General features: G+C 43.2%; 1 protein-coding gene across 7 annotated transcripts in view; it reads left to right on the forward strand.

Annotated features, from left to right (window-relative positions):
- LOC119969228 (rho GTPase-activating protein 6-like) overlaps nucleotides 1-15367 on the forward strand; it is a 782573-nt gene that overhangs the window by 680459 nt on the left and 86747 nt on the right. For all 7 annotated transcript variants that reach the window (XM_038802556.1, XM_038802557.1, XM_038802558.1 and 4 more), the window contains exon 5: nucleotides 13787-13982. In XM_038802556.1, coding sequence (XP_038658484.1) covers nucleotides 13787-13982 — 196 coding nt within the window. The remainder of the gene's footprint in view (nucleotides 1-13786; nucleotides 13983-15367) is intronic.

A 15367-nucleotide genomic window follows, 5' to 3' on the forward strand; every position in this document is an offset into this window, starting at 1 on the left:
GTTTGCACTTACGATTGAGCCATTGGCCATCGCTTGAGGAGTTTGGCAGTGTGGAGGGGGATAGTGCGGTGGGGGGGGGGGGGGTGTTGCGGTGGGGGGGGAGGGTGTTGCGGTGGGGGGGGGGGGGCGTGTTGCGGCGGTGGAACATAGGGTATCTTTGCAGATAACTTGCTATTTTTTCTGTTGGAACCGAGTGCGTCGATGGGTGGTGTATTGGAGCTGCTTCGGCTGTTTGGGTCTTTTTCGGGGTCTAAGCTAAATTTGGACAAAAGCAAATATGTTGTGGTGTCCCGACTGGGGGTGGGGGCAGGAAGGGGGTGGGGGGGGGGGGGGGGGGGGGGGCGTCTGCCGTTCCACTTTAAAAAACTAGGGGTGCAGGTGGCACGGGATTGTGGGGGGCTCTGTAGGTATAATATTACTAGTTTGGTGGGGAGGGTGAAAGCGGACTTGGCAAGGTGGGATGGTCTTCCTCTGTCGCTGGCAGGTCAGGTACAGGCAATTAAGATGAATGAGTTGCCAAGGCTTTTGTTCATTTTTCAGTGCCTGCTGATCTTTTTGCCAATGGTTTTTTTTTTAAGGAAGTGGAAAAGATGATTCCCTTGTTTATTTGAGGGGTGGGTGGAAGGTGGCTAGGATTAGCAATGTGCTGCTGCAGAGAAGATGGCAGTCAGGGGGATTGGGTCTCCCAAATTTACTGTATTATTACTGGGCAGCGAATGCTGAGAAGGTAAGGAGCCTGGTTGGAGGGGGGGACTCCCAGTGGGTTAAAATGGAGGAGAGTCTGTGTAGGGGGTCAGGATTGAGGGCGTTGGCAACAGCGCCACTCCCGATGGCCCCGGAGAAATATTCGTGGAGTCGGTGGTGGTTGCGCCAGCACTTTAGGTTGGGGGTGGGGGTCAAGGGAAATAACGATTCGGATGGATTATAGATTTGAGCCAGGGAAGTGGGATGCAAGTTTTTGGAGATGGGAGGAGAGGGGAGTTAGGGTATTAAAGGATTTGTTTCTGGGGGGGCCGGTTTGCGAGGTTGGAGGAGCTGGGGAGAAATATGGGTTGGGGCAGGGGGAGATGTTTAGATATATGCAGGTCCGAGATTTCACTAGGAAGGAGGTGCAGAGCTTTCCAGTGGCGCCGGCCTCCACACTGTTGGAAGAGGTACTGATGACAGGGGGAATGGAGAAGGGGGTGGTGTCGACGATTTCTGGGGTGATTGTGGGATAAGATAAGGTATCGCTGGAGGGGATTAAGGCAAAGTGAGAGGAAGAGTTGGGGGAGGGGATGGAGGAGGGGTTGTGGTGTGAGGTGATCCGGGGGGGGTGAATGCCTCAACCTCGTGTGCGAGGTTGGGGCTGATACAGTTGAAGATGGTGTATCGGGAGCACCTCACAAGGATGAGGTTGAGCCAACTCTTTGAGGGGATGGAGAATGTTTGTGAACGTTGTGTGTGGGGGGGGGGGGGCATAAATCATGTTCATATGTTTTGGTCCTAGCCAAAACTGGAGTGGTAACGGAGGGACGGTAATCTCGAAGGTGGTGCACGTGAGACTTGAACCAGGTCCCCTAGAATCCATATTGGGAGTGGCGGATCAGCTGGCATTGGAAGCGGGTGCGGAGGTAGATGTCTTGGCCTTCGCCTCGCTGATCACCCAAAGGCAGGTCCAGTTGGGGTCGAGGTCAGCTTCTACGTCCTGTGCCCTGGCATGGCGGGGGGGACCTGCTGGAGTTCCTAACGCTCGAGAAAGTGAAATCTGGGAAGGATGGAAGGGTTTTACAACTCATGGGCTTTGTTTATCATAGCATTTTTAAGAATTGGATGATATCGAACATTAAGCGGGGAGGGGGGGTTGGAATGTATCGGTTATTGGTGATTATGTATGGTTTGGTGGTGGATTCCTCATTCTGTTTCTTTTGTGTTTTGCATTTAAAATGTTGGGGGCTGTTTGGGGATAGGTGGAATAAAGGGATTGTTGGCCAGGTATTGCCATTATATTTGTTATTGTTTGATTTATTTGTTGGTGGGTGTAAATTTGATGAAAATGTGAAAAAGGAGAATAAAAAAATATTTTTAAAAAACCAGTAATTCCACTAGTTGTGACCATTGTAGCAGACCTGGGAAAGTTCAAATGCAGTGTTTTGGGTCACTGCAAAGCTAACATTTATTGCCCTTTATTGTCCTGAAAAGGTGGAGTTAGATGCCTGCTTGAATTTGCAGCAATTGATCCAACCACCTGGCTCGTTAGGCAACTACAGAGGGCAGTTAATCACATTTCTGCACAGCTCAATATCCCGCCCTAAAGGACATTAGTTAACCATTTGCTTTGCCTTTTTATGACAATCTGTGATGGTCACGTTACTGTTGACAAAATGTGCCACGATGGGTTTGATCTTGCATTCTCTGGATTGTTTATCCAGTTTTCTTGATCACTGGTCCGGTAGTATAGCTAGTACATAACCTTACCTTATGCTGATTCCATTGCCACCAAAATTGATGTGGGTCAACAAGGCAGCTGTTTATGCTCATTTCAGGAACATTTTATTTACCTGAATCTCTTGGATCTGTGATAAACCAAAAAAAACCCAAAATATTTTCTTTACAGTGCAGAAGGGGACCATTTGGCCCATTGTGTCTGCACCAGCCCACGGAAAGAGCACCCTACCCAAGACCACATCTCCACCCCATCCCCACAACCCCACCCAATCTTCTTGGGCACTAAGGGGTAATTTAGCATGGCCAATCCACCTAACCTGCACATCTTTGCACTGTGGAAGGAAACTGGAGCACCCGGAGGAAACTCACGCAGACACAGGGAGAACGTGCAGACTCCGCACAGACAGTAACTCAAGCCGAGAATCGAACCTGGGATCCTGGAGCTGTGACGCAACAGTGCTAACCACTGTGCTACCGTACTCTTTAATGAACAGGGTGGCTGTGGCAAAGTGAAATATTTTACTAGAATAATAGGCAGAGGACAGTCTTCCATTGCAATTTTATTATTGTTGCCGAATTTTCAATAAAAATGTAGTTTGTTAAACATGTCCAGTGACACTTAAATCGTGCACGGCATCAGCCTTCAGCCTTCAATCGTTGCGTTCCCAATCTCAGCGAAACCATGATGAGGTTTCTAATTTCTCTCGAAGAACAAATCATGCTTTGAATCGGTGACAGTGATCCATGATCACTCCAGGTTTTTATTCTGGACCATGATAGGGTGAGATATGTTTGGACTGCAGAGCAAACAACTGAAAAAGAAAATGAATTGGAACAGGTGAATCAACTGTCTCAGCACAAACTGACCTTGCAGAGGATGGTACAATGGAGGAAAATAGGACCCTGATAGCTTTTGCTCTGTATTTGTCTGTGCAAATTCTCATTGGTAATCAAGAACACAGCTAGTGGGAATACAAATACAGACAGTCCCGACCACTTATAAAACTCATGCTTATTGCAGACAGATGTTGACATCACAATGCAAATTCATTATAAACGTAAGGTTTGCCAAGTATGATGCCCGCCAGTCAATTCAGCAGCTCTTCAATGCCAGCTGATGACTTTCATCATATCTGAACTGGAGAAGAGAAACTACTTTGGGAATTTAACCATCAGGTTAGAACAAAATACAGAGTTAAAAATATGTTTGAAAAACTCTTCATGCTAATGGACAAAGTAATATCACACTGATGGGAACAGACGGGCAGATTTGAATTGCTCTAAAACCCTCCCTGATCCACTTCTTTGACAGCAGATGGAAAATAAATAAAATAATGTTATTCTTAAGTGGGGCATGGCTTGGCCAGCATTTATTGGCAATTCCTAATTGTCCTTGAGAATATGATGGTGAGCTGCCGGCTTGAACTGCTGCAATCCTTCTGGTGTAGGTATACTCGCAGTGCTGTTAGGGAGTTACAGGATTTTTACTGAGCGGCAGTGAATGAATGCCAATATATTTCCAAGTCAGAATGGTGTGTCAAATGGAGAGGATCTTGTTGGTGGTGTTCCCATTCATCTGCTGCTCTCGTCCTTCAAGGGGGTAGATGTAATGTTCTTGTCAGATGGCCTGAATTATTACAAGAACACTTGTAGCTAAAGCTTCAAACGATGTATTAACAATAACTGTGGGCAAACTTTATACAAGACAACAAATGAATAACAGTAAAATCATGCACAAGCAACCTTTCTCTTCAGCTTCGTGCAGCCGTCTGAGGTCAGCTGACTTTAGCATTCACTTATATACTAGTGAGACTACAGGTGACCAGTCGGTGAATTACAACACAACCATGATATCACGCATCCCCTTTCCTTTGAAATAATAAATTAAAACATTACATGTGATCTCATGGGCAACAGTATTAATTTTTTTAATTTTAAAAACTGGTTTAACAAATATTCATATGTATGTGTGTGTGTGTCTGTATATAAATATATATATTTCTTCTGACAGTGGTTGATCTTCTCAAAGTTTGACCTTGCTGCTCAGAACTTGTAGATTCGATGTTCTCCATGACATTCTGATGATCAGGAACTGCTGAACTATCTGACACTGCAGCTTGCGTTGATTCTATTGTTTGAAAGTCTTCTCTGTTTTTCAAGAGTGCGCGATGATTTCTTCTTAAGACCAACCCATCCTCTGTCTGTACATTTTAAGAACGAGGTGCCACTTTTTCAAGTACCATGGCTTTTCTCAACCAACTTCATGAATCTTCTATTCTCACAATACTCAGAGGTGATAAAGTTCTAGACACTCTATCATTGAACTACTTTTGTTTCTCTTTAATGTTTTGCATTTCCTGCAGTATCACTGCATTCTCCTCCGCCTTTGCCAAGTATGGAAATGTGCATGCAACCTTCTATTTATGAGTAACTCTGCTGGTGATCTACCATGTGACAATGGTGACGCTCTGTAACTCAATAGTGCAAGATATGGATTAGATTGGCTGTCCATTGCTTTTTTCAGCAATTGCTTAACAATATGTGCACCTTTTTTGGCTTTTCCATTGGCTTGAGGGTACAATGGACTCAACGCGACGTGATTGAAATCATACATGACTGCGACATGTTGCCACTTACAGCTAAAACTAGGACCATTGTCACTCATGACGACTTGCAGCATTCCGTGTCTAGCAAAAATTGACTTGGTATGCTGTATAATACTGCTTGCCATTATACTTGACAGTAGAGCCATTTTGTGATAGTTTGAAAAATAGTCCATGATCATTAAATAATCTTTCCCTCGTGGGTGAAAGAGATCAATAGCTACTTTCTGCTGTCGGTAAATCGGGTATTTGCATAGGTTTTCTTGTTTGCTTTCAACAATGCGTCTGGAATGTATCACAACAACTGGCCATCCTTTCAATATCCTGGTTTATACCTGGCCAGTAAACAGAGCCATGAGCTCTCCATTTACATTTTTCAATCCCAACATATCCTTTGTGTATACTCTTTAGTACATCCTTGTGAAGAGATTGCAGCCTGACTCCAGTGTTGAAACGAAATACCACTCCATTAACGATATTGAATTCAGATCTTGTATTGTAGAACTCTATACATTGACCTCTGGGCGAGTGAGAGTAGATGTTCCTCCTAAGATAAAGATAAAGATGCATGGCATTAAGGGTAAAGTAATAGCATAGATAGAGGATTGGTTAATTAATAGAAAGCAAAGAGTGGGGATTAATGGGTGTTTCTCTGGTTGGCAATCAGTAGCTAGTGGTGTCCCTCAGGGATCAGTGTTGGGCCCACAATTGTTCACAATTTACATAGATGATTTGGAGTTGGGGACCAAGTGCAATGTGTCCAGGTTTGCAGATGACACTAAGATGAGTGTTAAAGTGAAAAGTACAGAGTATACTGGAAAGCTGCAGAGGGATTTGGATGGGTTAAGGGAATGGGCTAGGGTCTGGCAGATGGAATACAATGTTAACAAATGTGAGGTTATCCATTTTGGTAGGAATAACAGCAAACGGGATTATTATTTAAATTATAAAATATTAAAGCATGCTGCTGTGCAGAGAGACCTGGGTGTGCTAGTGCAGGAGTCGCAAAAAGTTGGTTTACAGGTGCAACAGGTGATTAAGAAGGCAAATGGAATTTTGTCCTTTATTGCTAGAGGGATGGAGTTTAAGACTAGGGAGGTTATGCTGCAATTGTATAAGATACTGGTGAGGCCACACCTGGAGTATTGTGTTCAGTTTTGGTCTCCTTACTTGAGAAAGGACATTCTGGTGCTGAAGGGTGTGCAGAGGAGATTCACTAGGTTAATCCCAGAGCTGAAGGGGTTGGATTACGAGCAGAGGTTGAGTAGACTGGGACTGTACTCATTGGAATTTAGAAGGATGAGGGGGGATCTTATAGAAACATATAAAATTATGAAGGGAATAGATAGGATAGATGCGGGCAGGTTGTTTCCACTGGCGAGTGAAAGCAGAACTAGGGGTATAGCTTCAAAATAAGGGGAAGTAAATTTAGGACTGAGTTTAGGAGGAACTTCTTCACCCAAATGGTTGTGAATCTACGGGATTCTTTGCCCAGTGAAGCAGTAGAGGCTCCTTCATTGAATGTTTTTAAGATAAAAGATACATAGTTTTTTGAAGAATAAAGGGATTTAGGGTTATGGTGTTCGGGCCGGAAAGTGGAGCTGAGTCCACAAAAGATCAGCCATGATCTCATTGAATGGTGGAGCTCGAGGGGCCAGATGGCCTACTCCTGCTCCTAGTTCTTATGTTCTCTTATGTTCTAACATCTTGAGGCGTTTGGTCCTTCCTGGTCTCTTCTTGGATTTCGCGTAGTTTTGCATATGATACTGGTACAGTAGTAGTGTGGAAATTAGATTGACATGCAGGTCTACATCCTCCGCAATCTCACCACCAATACTTTGCATCGGCGCTCTCGATAATGCATCTGCGAAGAACAAATATTTGCCTGGCGTGTAGATGAGATTGAAGTCATAGCATTGTAACTTCATCATCAACCTCTGAATGGGCGGAGACGTCTGGTTGAGATTTATTTTGATGATGTTAACCGAAGGACGATAATCTGTCTCAACTGTGAAAGTTGGAGCCCATAGACGTAGTTGTGGAATTTCACCAAGCCTACAACTAAACCCAGGCATTATTTTTCGATTTGAGGGTACCTCTGCTCTGTTGTTGTCATGGATCATGATGCATATATGACTGGTTTCCAATTGTCATGCTTGAGTTACAGAAGAACTGCTCCGAGACCATCTATGGACGCGTCTGTTGACACTTTAATCTGCTTAGCCGAGTCAAAAAATGTGAACACTGACGTGGTGGTTAGTGAAGTCGTGAACTTCTTGCTCATCTTGCTCAGGCCAAAGGAAATCCTTTGTCTTGTGCAGGAGATCACATAGATGTATTGTTTTTACTGACATGTCTGGAATGAATTTCCCTATAAAATTGATCATACCCTTCATTCTTAAGATGGCTCTATTGTCGTGTGGCCTTGGCATATTGAGAATTGCTTGGATTTTGTCCTTGTCAGGGTCAATGCCATGCAATGAGAGATTATCCCCTAGGAATAAAATGTGACCTCAGTTGCTCCAAATTGGCACTTTTACTTTTTGAGTTCAGCCTTTTTCTCCTGACGCTCGATCAAACTTTAAGCACCCTTGTATTGTGCTCTTCTATGGTTGAACCCAAACAATATCATCCATGAACAAACTTTCACCTTCGTGCCTTCGACTCTGTGCTCCATCGCACGGTAAAAAATTTCTGCTGCCGAAATTATGCCAAACGGCATCCTCAGGAAGCAGTACTGTCCAAATGACGTATTAAAAATGCGGTATTTTGTACTTTGTTCCTCTAGCTTTAGTTGCCAGAAACCCTGAGATGTGTCAAGTTTCGTAAAAAAATTGTGCACCAGCCATCTCCGATATGATTTCCTCATGCTTTGATATTTGAATTGTTCTCTTTTGATATTCTCATTAAGATCGTTAGAATTCATGCATTTACGCGTATCGCCATTCATTTTCTTTACATGAACCATTTTTCTGATAACCTCTAATTTTGTCATTCTGTCTAGCTCCCTTTTTAAGACAATCCCGAAGAGATGCAGGTACTCTTCTTGGTGCCTGTATCACAGGTTTTGCATCCTATTTGAGTTGTATCTTGGAGGTGAATGGTCGTGTACCAAAACCTGTGAACACATTGCTGTTGCTGATAATGTTCTCCCAATCGTTGGCGTGTTGCTCCAATACATTGTGGATCCTATATACCAACTGCACTAGCCCTAATTCTTCACAAGACTGATCACCTAATAATGAATCCATGTCCTCGGAGACAATATAGAATGGGATGGAATAAACTGTGTCCTTCACCACCACACAAGCAGGTCACAAAGCACCATATCATTTACTACTTGAGCCATTATAATCTCTGAGATATTTGGTGATTTCTTCTAATCGGCTGAATGTTTAGATTTTTTAAATATGTCATGCTGATTAAATTGCCTTTGGCACCAGTGTCTAACTTTAATTGGACCACTGGTATCAGCCATTTGTCCTCATCAACCTCATTTGTTTTAAATGGAGTATCAGTTTGCATTTTTCTAAGTGCTGGTAAATTTTTTTGATGCCTCCAAAAAAAATTTCTTCTGTGTTATTGCTCCAAAAAACAATGATGTTTTTATCAGTGAATACTATGTCTTCCATTGTGTTGACTGGACTGGGGTTGAGCTTTGAGTAACAATTCTGAGCAAAGTGATTTTTTACTTTGCAAAACTTACCAAACCCTGGGCACTGCCTTAGGTTTTGCCTTTGATGACATATTTTATGCAGAAATACTTTGTCCTGGTCTTTAACCTGTTTGTTGGTATGCAAGGAGCTGCAGAAACTTGCCTGCCTTTTTTTGCAAGTTTCCTTCCTTTTTGGAAAAAGGGCGGCAACCAGATTTTCCTCCTCTGAGAATACGCCGCCATGACGGAGACAAATTTCAGAATGCTGAGCTGCTAGCTCCTGAGCCTGACAAATCTTAACTGTTTGTTCCAAAGGCAGCTCCGATTCCCACAGCAACCGTTCCCTCAGCTTATTTTCATTTACACCAAGTATAATCTTAGCTTTTAACTTTAAATCAGTGATGAACTGATCTATGGACTCCCCTGTCTTCTGTAAACATGATCTAATCACATAGTGTTTGTAAATCTTTCCGGGTCTACAATGGGCATCAAATCTTCAAATTACTTCATAGGCAGCACGGTAGCACAGTGGTTAGCACTGTGGCTTCACAGAGCCAGGGTCCCAGGTTCGATTCCCGGATGGGTCACTGTCTGGACGGAGTCTGCTCCTTCTCCCCGTGTCTGCTTGGGTTTCCTCCCACTAGTCCCGAAAGACGTGCTGTTAAGTAATTTGGACATCCTGAATTCTCTCTCTGTGTACCCGAACAGACGCTGGATTTGGTGACTAGGGGCTTTTCACAGTAACTTCATTGCAATGTAAGCCTACTTGTGACAATAAAGATTATTGTTATTAAAATTTTTACTATCTTCATCTTTTGCAAATTTAAGCGTATTGAACACATCAATTACTTTGAGCCCTGCTGCTATTTTGAGCATCGCTACCTTGCGCAAATCTGATTGATCTCCTAAATTTACTGCAGTAAGAAACAGATTAATTGTTGTTTAAACACTTGCCGGTTGCTGTCAACATTATCATGAACGCTGAGACTCTTTGGTGGCTTCAATGACTCCATGCTGATAATTCTGCATTCTGCAAGATCTTCAAATCTCTGTGGCAGGCTTTCTCATTGTTTAATGCCTTCCAGTCCTGGTACCATATAATGTTCTTGTCGGATGACCTGATTTATTACAAGAACACTTATAGCTAAAGCTATAAACAATTTATTAACAGTAAATATGTACAAGACAACAGATGAATAACAGTAAAATCATGCACAAGCAACCTTTCTCTTCAGTTTCCTCAGCCAGCCTGTCCAAGGCACCCTGCAGCCTCTTAGTGTCGTCTGCAAATTTGGAGAGATATTGCGTGCAATTCCTTCATCCAAATCATTAATGTATATTGTGAACAGCTGGGATCCAGCACTGAAGCCTGTGGTACCCCAATAGTCACTGCCTGCCTCTCTGAAAAGGATCCGTTTATTCCCACTCTCTGCTTCCCAACTGCCAACCAGTTCTCTATCCATGTCAATTCATGAACTTTAAATTTGCTCACCAATCTCTGGTGTGGGATCTTGTCAAAAGCCTTTTGAAAGTCCTGATACACAACATCCACTGGTTCATCCTTCTCCACTCTCCTGGTCACATCCTCAAAAAATTCCAGCATATTTGTCAAGCATGATTTCCCTTTAGTGAATGTATGCTGACTTTGACCAATCCTGTCCCCACTTTCCAATTGCTCAGTTATTTCATCCTTAATATTTGACTCCAGTTTCCCCATCACTGATGTCAGGCTAACCGGTCTACAATTCCCAGTTTTACCTCTCCCTTCTTTTTTAAAAAGTGCATCGGTGGTGGAAGGAGTAAATGTTTAATATAGTGGTTGGGGTGCCAATCAAGCAGGCTGCTTTGTCTTGGATGGTGTTGAGCTTCTTTGAGTCTTGTTGCGTTGCACACATCCAGATAAGTGGAGAGTATTCCATCATTTTCCTGACTTGTGCCTTGCAGGTGGTGGACAGGCTTTGGAGAATCGGGAGGCGAGTTACTCACTGCAGAATTCCCAGCCTCTGACCTGCTCTTGTAGTTGCAACATTTATATGGTTGGTCCAGTTCAGTTTCTGGTCAATGGTAACCCCAGTATTACGATCCCGGACCAGACTCTAACAGTGGCTAGGATACTGGACACAAACCCCAATTTAGTTTTGTAAAACTGAGGAAAGGATACCTCACTCAAGGAGCAATTTCATGCAAAATAGGGATATGGTGTATCAGAACAAACTTTACTGCTGACACAGTCAGCAATTTTTAACATCACACAAGACAACAGTTACCTCTTAAACAATGCTAATCAAAACAGTGACACAATAACCCTTAATTGTTGTCTTAACTTCCACTCAAACAAACTCACCTCAGGTCAACATCAATTTTTAAATTGAGTTAGCAGACCCAGGCATAATTGCTTAAGTGATGTTCTTTACGACTGTTTTAAGAGATAGACCTGAATCCTGTCAGAACAATGCAGGATTTCTAGCTAAAGTCTTCAGCAACTCGCTTCATGGTTTGACTTCCAGGAACTAACATAACAATCTCGGCTTCTCTACTGCAATGCCTGGTACTCTTAGTTAGATCACCTTACTAAGCTGAAGACAATATGCGGGATCTACCAACCGCGTTGCACCAGAAAAGCAATGCGGCTGTTAGATGCCGGGAGATCTCTCTTCCAGGATCTACCCGGTGTGCCACACCTCGTGAGATCTGATGCAATCTTGCGAGACATTGTGATTTGAATCCTGCCCACTGGGGGCAGCATCATTTTCTGGCAAATGTGCATATTAGAGTGAGTCAGCTAGTCTGACTCTAATATGCATTCCCGAGATCTAACCAAGGTGTGGGATCTAATCCCCTCACTTTGGAGACCTAGGGTGAGCAAGAGTACTACCTGGGCACCCTGGCAGTGCCACCTGGGTACCAGCCTGCCACTTTGCCACTTCCCAAGTGGCCAGAGGGCACTGCCACAGTGCCAGGTTGACACTGCCAAAGTGCCAAGATAGCATTTTTTGCACGACATCAGGCCCAGGGGTGCACTGCATGTGTGTTGGGGGGGGGGGGGGGGGGGGTCTGGGCCCCCCGTACAGAAGATTTGGGGCTTGAGTGACGTTTGGGGGTATAGAGATCAGGACGCCATTTAGAAATGGGTCCCGTTCTCTCCCTGCACTGAGGAGTTCTGGCGAGTGGCGCTCCTCAGTGTAGAAAATGGGACTGCGTGCGGCCTCAGCCGAGCATTCGCTGCTGAGGCCCCGATGTACCCGAATGCTGTTCAATGGCGTAGTGTCTCTCGGCACTCTGAGCGCTGGGAAAAACCCGGCAAATCGTGCCGCAATGTGACTCTATTCCCATTTGGGTAGGTCAAGCCCAATGTTTCTTATTTAAAAACTCCCCAGGAACCCTGTTAATCCGCCTTAATCCACAGGCACACCCTGTGGTGGTGATGTCTGGGACATTGTCGATAAGGGATGAATGCGTGAGTATAACTATGTCAGGCTGCTGCTTGACTAGCATCTCCCATTTGGCAGGAGGACATTGCAGGTGGACAGAGCTGGGTTTGCCGTTGTGGTTTATGGTGCCTCGGTCGATGCTGGGTGGCTGTCTGGTTTCATTGGTGAGACTGAGCAGGGTGTTCAGCCATTTCAGGGGGTATTTAAGAGTCAATCACATTGCTGTAGGCCACATTAGTGAACCATATGGATTTTTATGATCAACATTGGTTTCACGATCATTCTTACTGAGACTAGCTTTTTAATTCCAGATTGCTGAATTGCTTTCAAATTCCACCAGTTGCTGTGGCAGGATTTGGATCCATGCTGCCAGAATATTGTCCTTGGGCCTCTGAATTACTAATCCAATAACACCACCACTATGCGACTGCCTCTCTTCTCCCCCCCCCCCCCCCCCCCCCCCTTCCTCCCCTCTCATTACACTTTGCATTTATATAGCACCTTTCACGTTCTGAGCAGGTCCCAAAGCACTTTACAACCAATGTAATAGTTTGAAATGTAATCACTGTTGTAAGGAAGATGGAAGCTAATTTATGTGCAGGAAGGTCCTCCAACCAGAAATAGGATGAGGATCAGATAAACACCAGTATTTGATATAAATTGGTTCATTAAAATAGATTCTGACTGATGGGAGGGACACTTGTATCTTTTAATTCAATTTACTTTAGTTTTAACTCCCAAACCTCGAGTATGCCTGAGGCTAATATTGGATTTGCGTCCAACATTTAAAGCAGGCAAATCATGTTAGATCAAGCACAATCATTTAAATAGTAGAAAAGGTTAGGGCATTGAGTCGTTCAGAATAATATGCACAATGTTTGGATTTGTGCAGATTGAATCAGTTAGATAAACACAACTGAAATTGAGAAACTGTACTAAATTTTGTACATGGATACCAAAATCTGCTTTTTCTCAGCTGGTCTGGAGAAATTTGCATTTTTGGATACCTGTGCTGCTGTATGCAACAGCCAAGTGAGATTCCTACAAAATGCAGGTAGAATTTCTTTAACATCCTGGATGTGCCGTGCAGAAAGAAACTATAATATAGACCTAGAAATTTGGACTAGTTCATCTGTGGGTGTGCAGTCGTGGGGGGTGGCCTTTTACCCATATGGCAGGTGGTGCCTTCATAGTGAACCTGCTCTGCCTACCCATCACAATTGCGGTTCCAAAATCCGTTAAAAATAGGCACATTTCAGCTAGTGCCCAATAGTAACCCTGGGGAAGTGGAAAAGAAGTCTGAGCCAAAAACTCCAATCTACAGTTGAACAAGCCTCCATCTGAATCCTTGCACACATATAGGTGCATATAGTTAGAACTTTCCCTGTTAAAATTCCTCTTTCATGATACCATGCAGGAATTTGATCTCTAATGTATTTCTTGCAGGCTGGGCCTGAACCTGACCAGTGTTCCACAAGCCTGTAAACTAATAACCACTTGCATACCCTCGGTATGTTTCTTTTAAGCAGATTTCAATAGTCTTCAGACTTTACTACATTTACAAAATATCATAACTGGGGTCAAACGTCACTCAGGTTTGACATATTACTCTCTGTCCTTCTAGGTCACTTCACTCTTTCACCTCTACCATGTTTATATTTTTTCTGCAGGGTGGAATGTCTGTGGATTCCATCACCGACCTGGATGATGATCACTCTCGATTATTAGAAGCGTTGCAGCTTTCGCTCCCAACAGAAGTCCCAAATAAGAAAGAAAAACAAAGAGACAAAAAGCTAAGCCTAAATCCTATTTATCGCCAGGTGCCTAGATTAGTGGACAGCTGTTGCCAGCATCTAGAAAAGTATGGTAAATATTGCTCTAATAATCATTCCTAATGTTCTAGGTCACTTTTGGTGTGGGTAAAAGATACATGGAATATTTTTGTGTAATTGGAAGTGAACTTAAAATGTGTCTTACGGGGCAAACCACAAGAATTAATCAATAATTAAGTGACGTAGGTAGTTTGTTCAAGACCATTTCTTTTATATGTGCCAGATACCAGATCAAAGTGGCACAGGTCTGAACTGTTTGTGACATTTGTCACATTTGGGTATGCTGGTGGATGTAAAAAAGACTCTTGTAATGATGATGGAGTGAGAGAAATGAAGGTACATTATTCTGGTTGGAGGAGCCCAGCTTCCTTCAATGTATTGATCCTGTAAGCCATCACACATCAGTTAAATCAGCAAGCACTTTTTCAGACAAAGGGTATTGAAAGTCCGGAACTCTCTGCAAAATGCTTTGTGATTTCTTGGGGTCAATTAAAATGTTTAAATCTGAGATTGACAGATCTTTGTTGAACAAGAGAATCAAGAGATGTAGACCAAAGGTAGGTGAGTAGAATTAAGACAGAGATCAACCGTAACCTATTTAAATGGCTGAATAGGCTGAAGGGACAGCAAGGACTACTGCTGATCCTACATTCGTAGCCCAAGAGTACAAGGAAGCATCTTCCGCTACAAGTGCTAAGTGAATGGTTCCACTCAGTCCATCCCCAATATCCTAAATGTCAGCTTTGTGTGATGTTAAGAAATGAGTGCATCTGGATTAAGTTTATGAACTGTAACTGTATTCTGGCTGTAGGGCAATAGAGCTGCATACCAGAACTAACTTCTCCCTATTCAACCATTTCAATACAGCTATTACAATTGGTATGTATATAACCATGTGAAAAAGTATTTCTTATCCACAAAACACAGGATATATTTAATCTGCCTAGCAGCCTCTGCCAATAATTGATGGAAAGAGTCATTAATAGTGTTATCAAATAATGCCATCATTAATCTCATCACTGATGTTCAGATTCTGCCACTACCACCAAATTCCAGACTTTACTGCATACATGGATGCCTTTGATGCATGGCTGAATTCCAGAGGAGAGGGTGACAGAGGCTGCTCTTGACTTCAATGCAGCATTTGAACACATATAGCCACGGCAAAATAGAGGTTAATGCAAACCAATAATAGGAGTCTTATTTATCGAATAACAAGCTGATCCACTCAACCGTGCTCCAAGAGATGATTGCAGTATCTCCTTGGAAAAGTGGTTTGAACTTCATCAATGTTCTTTCCACCATAAGGTCAGGAATTGTTTTTTCAAGAGTCTATGATGGCCTACAGAGGGGTTTTGGATAACATTCATTCTTGAGATGACAAATTGCACCAGAATTTGCAAGTTCCCCATCAAGTCA

This window comes from Scyliorhinus canicula, chromosome 7, assembly GCF_902713615.1.
Source record: "Scyliorhinus canicula chromosome 7, sScyCan1.1, whole genome shotgun sequence".
Lineage (NCBI taxonomy): Eukaryota > Metazoa > Chordata > Chondrichthyes > Carcharhiniformes > Scyliorhinidae > Scyliorhinus > Scyliorhinus canicula.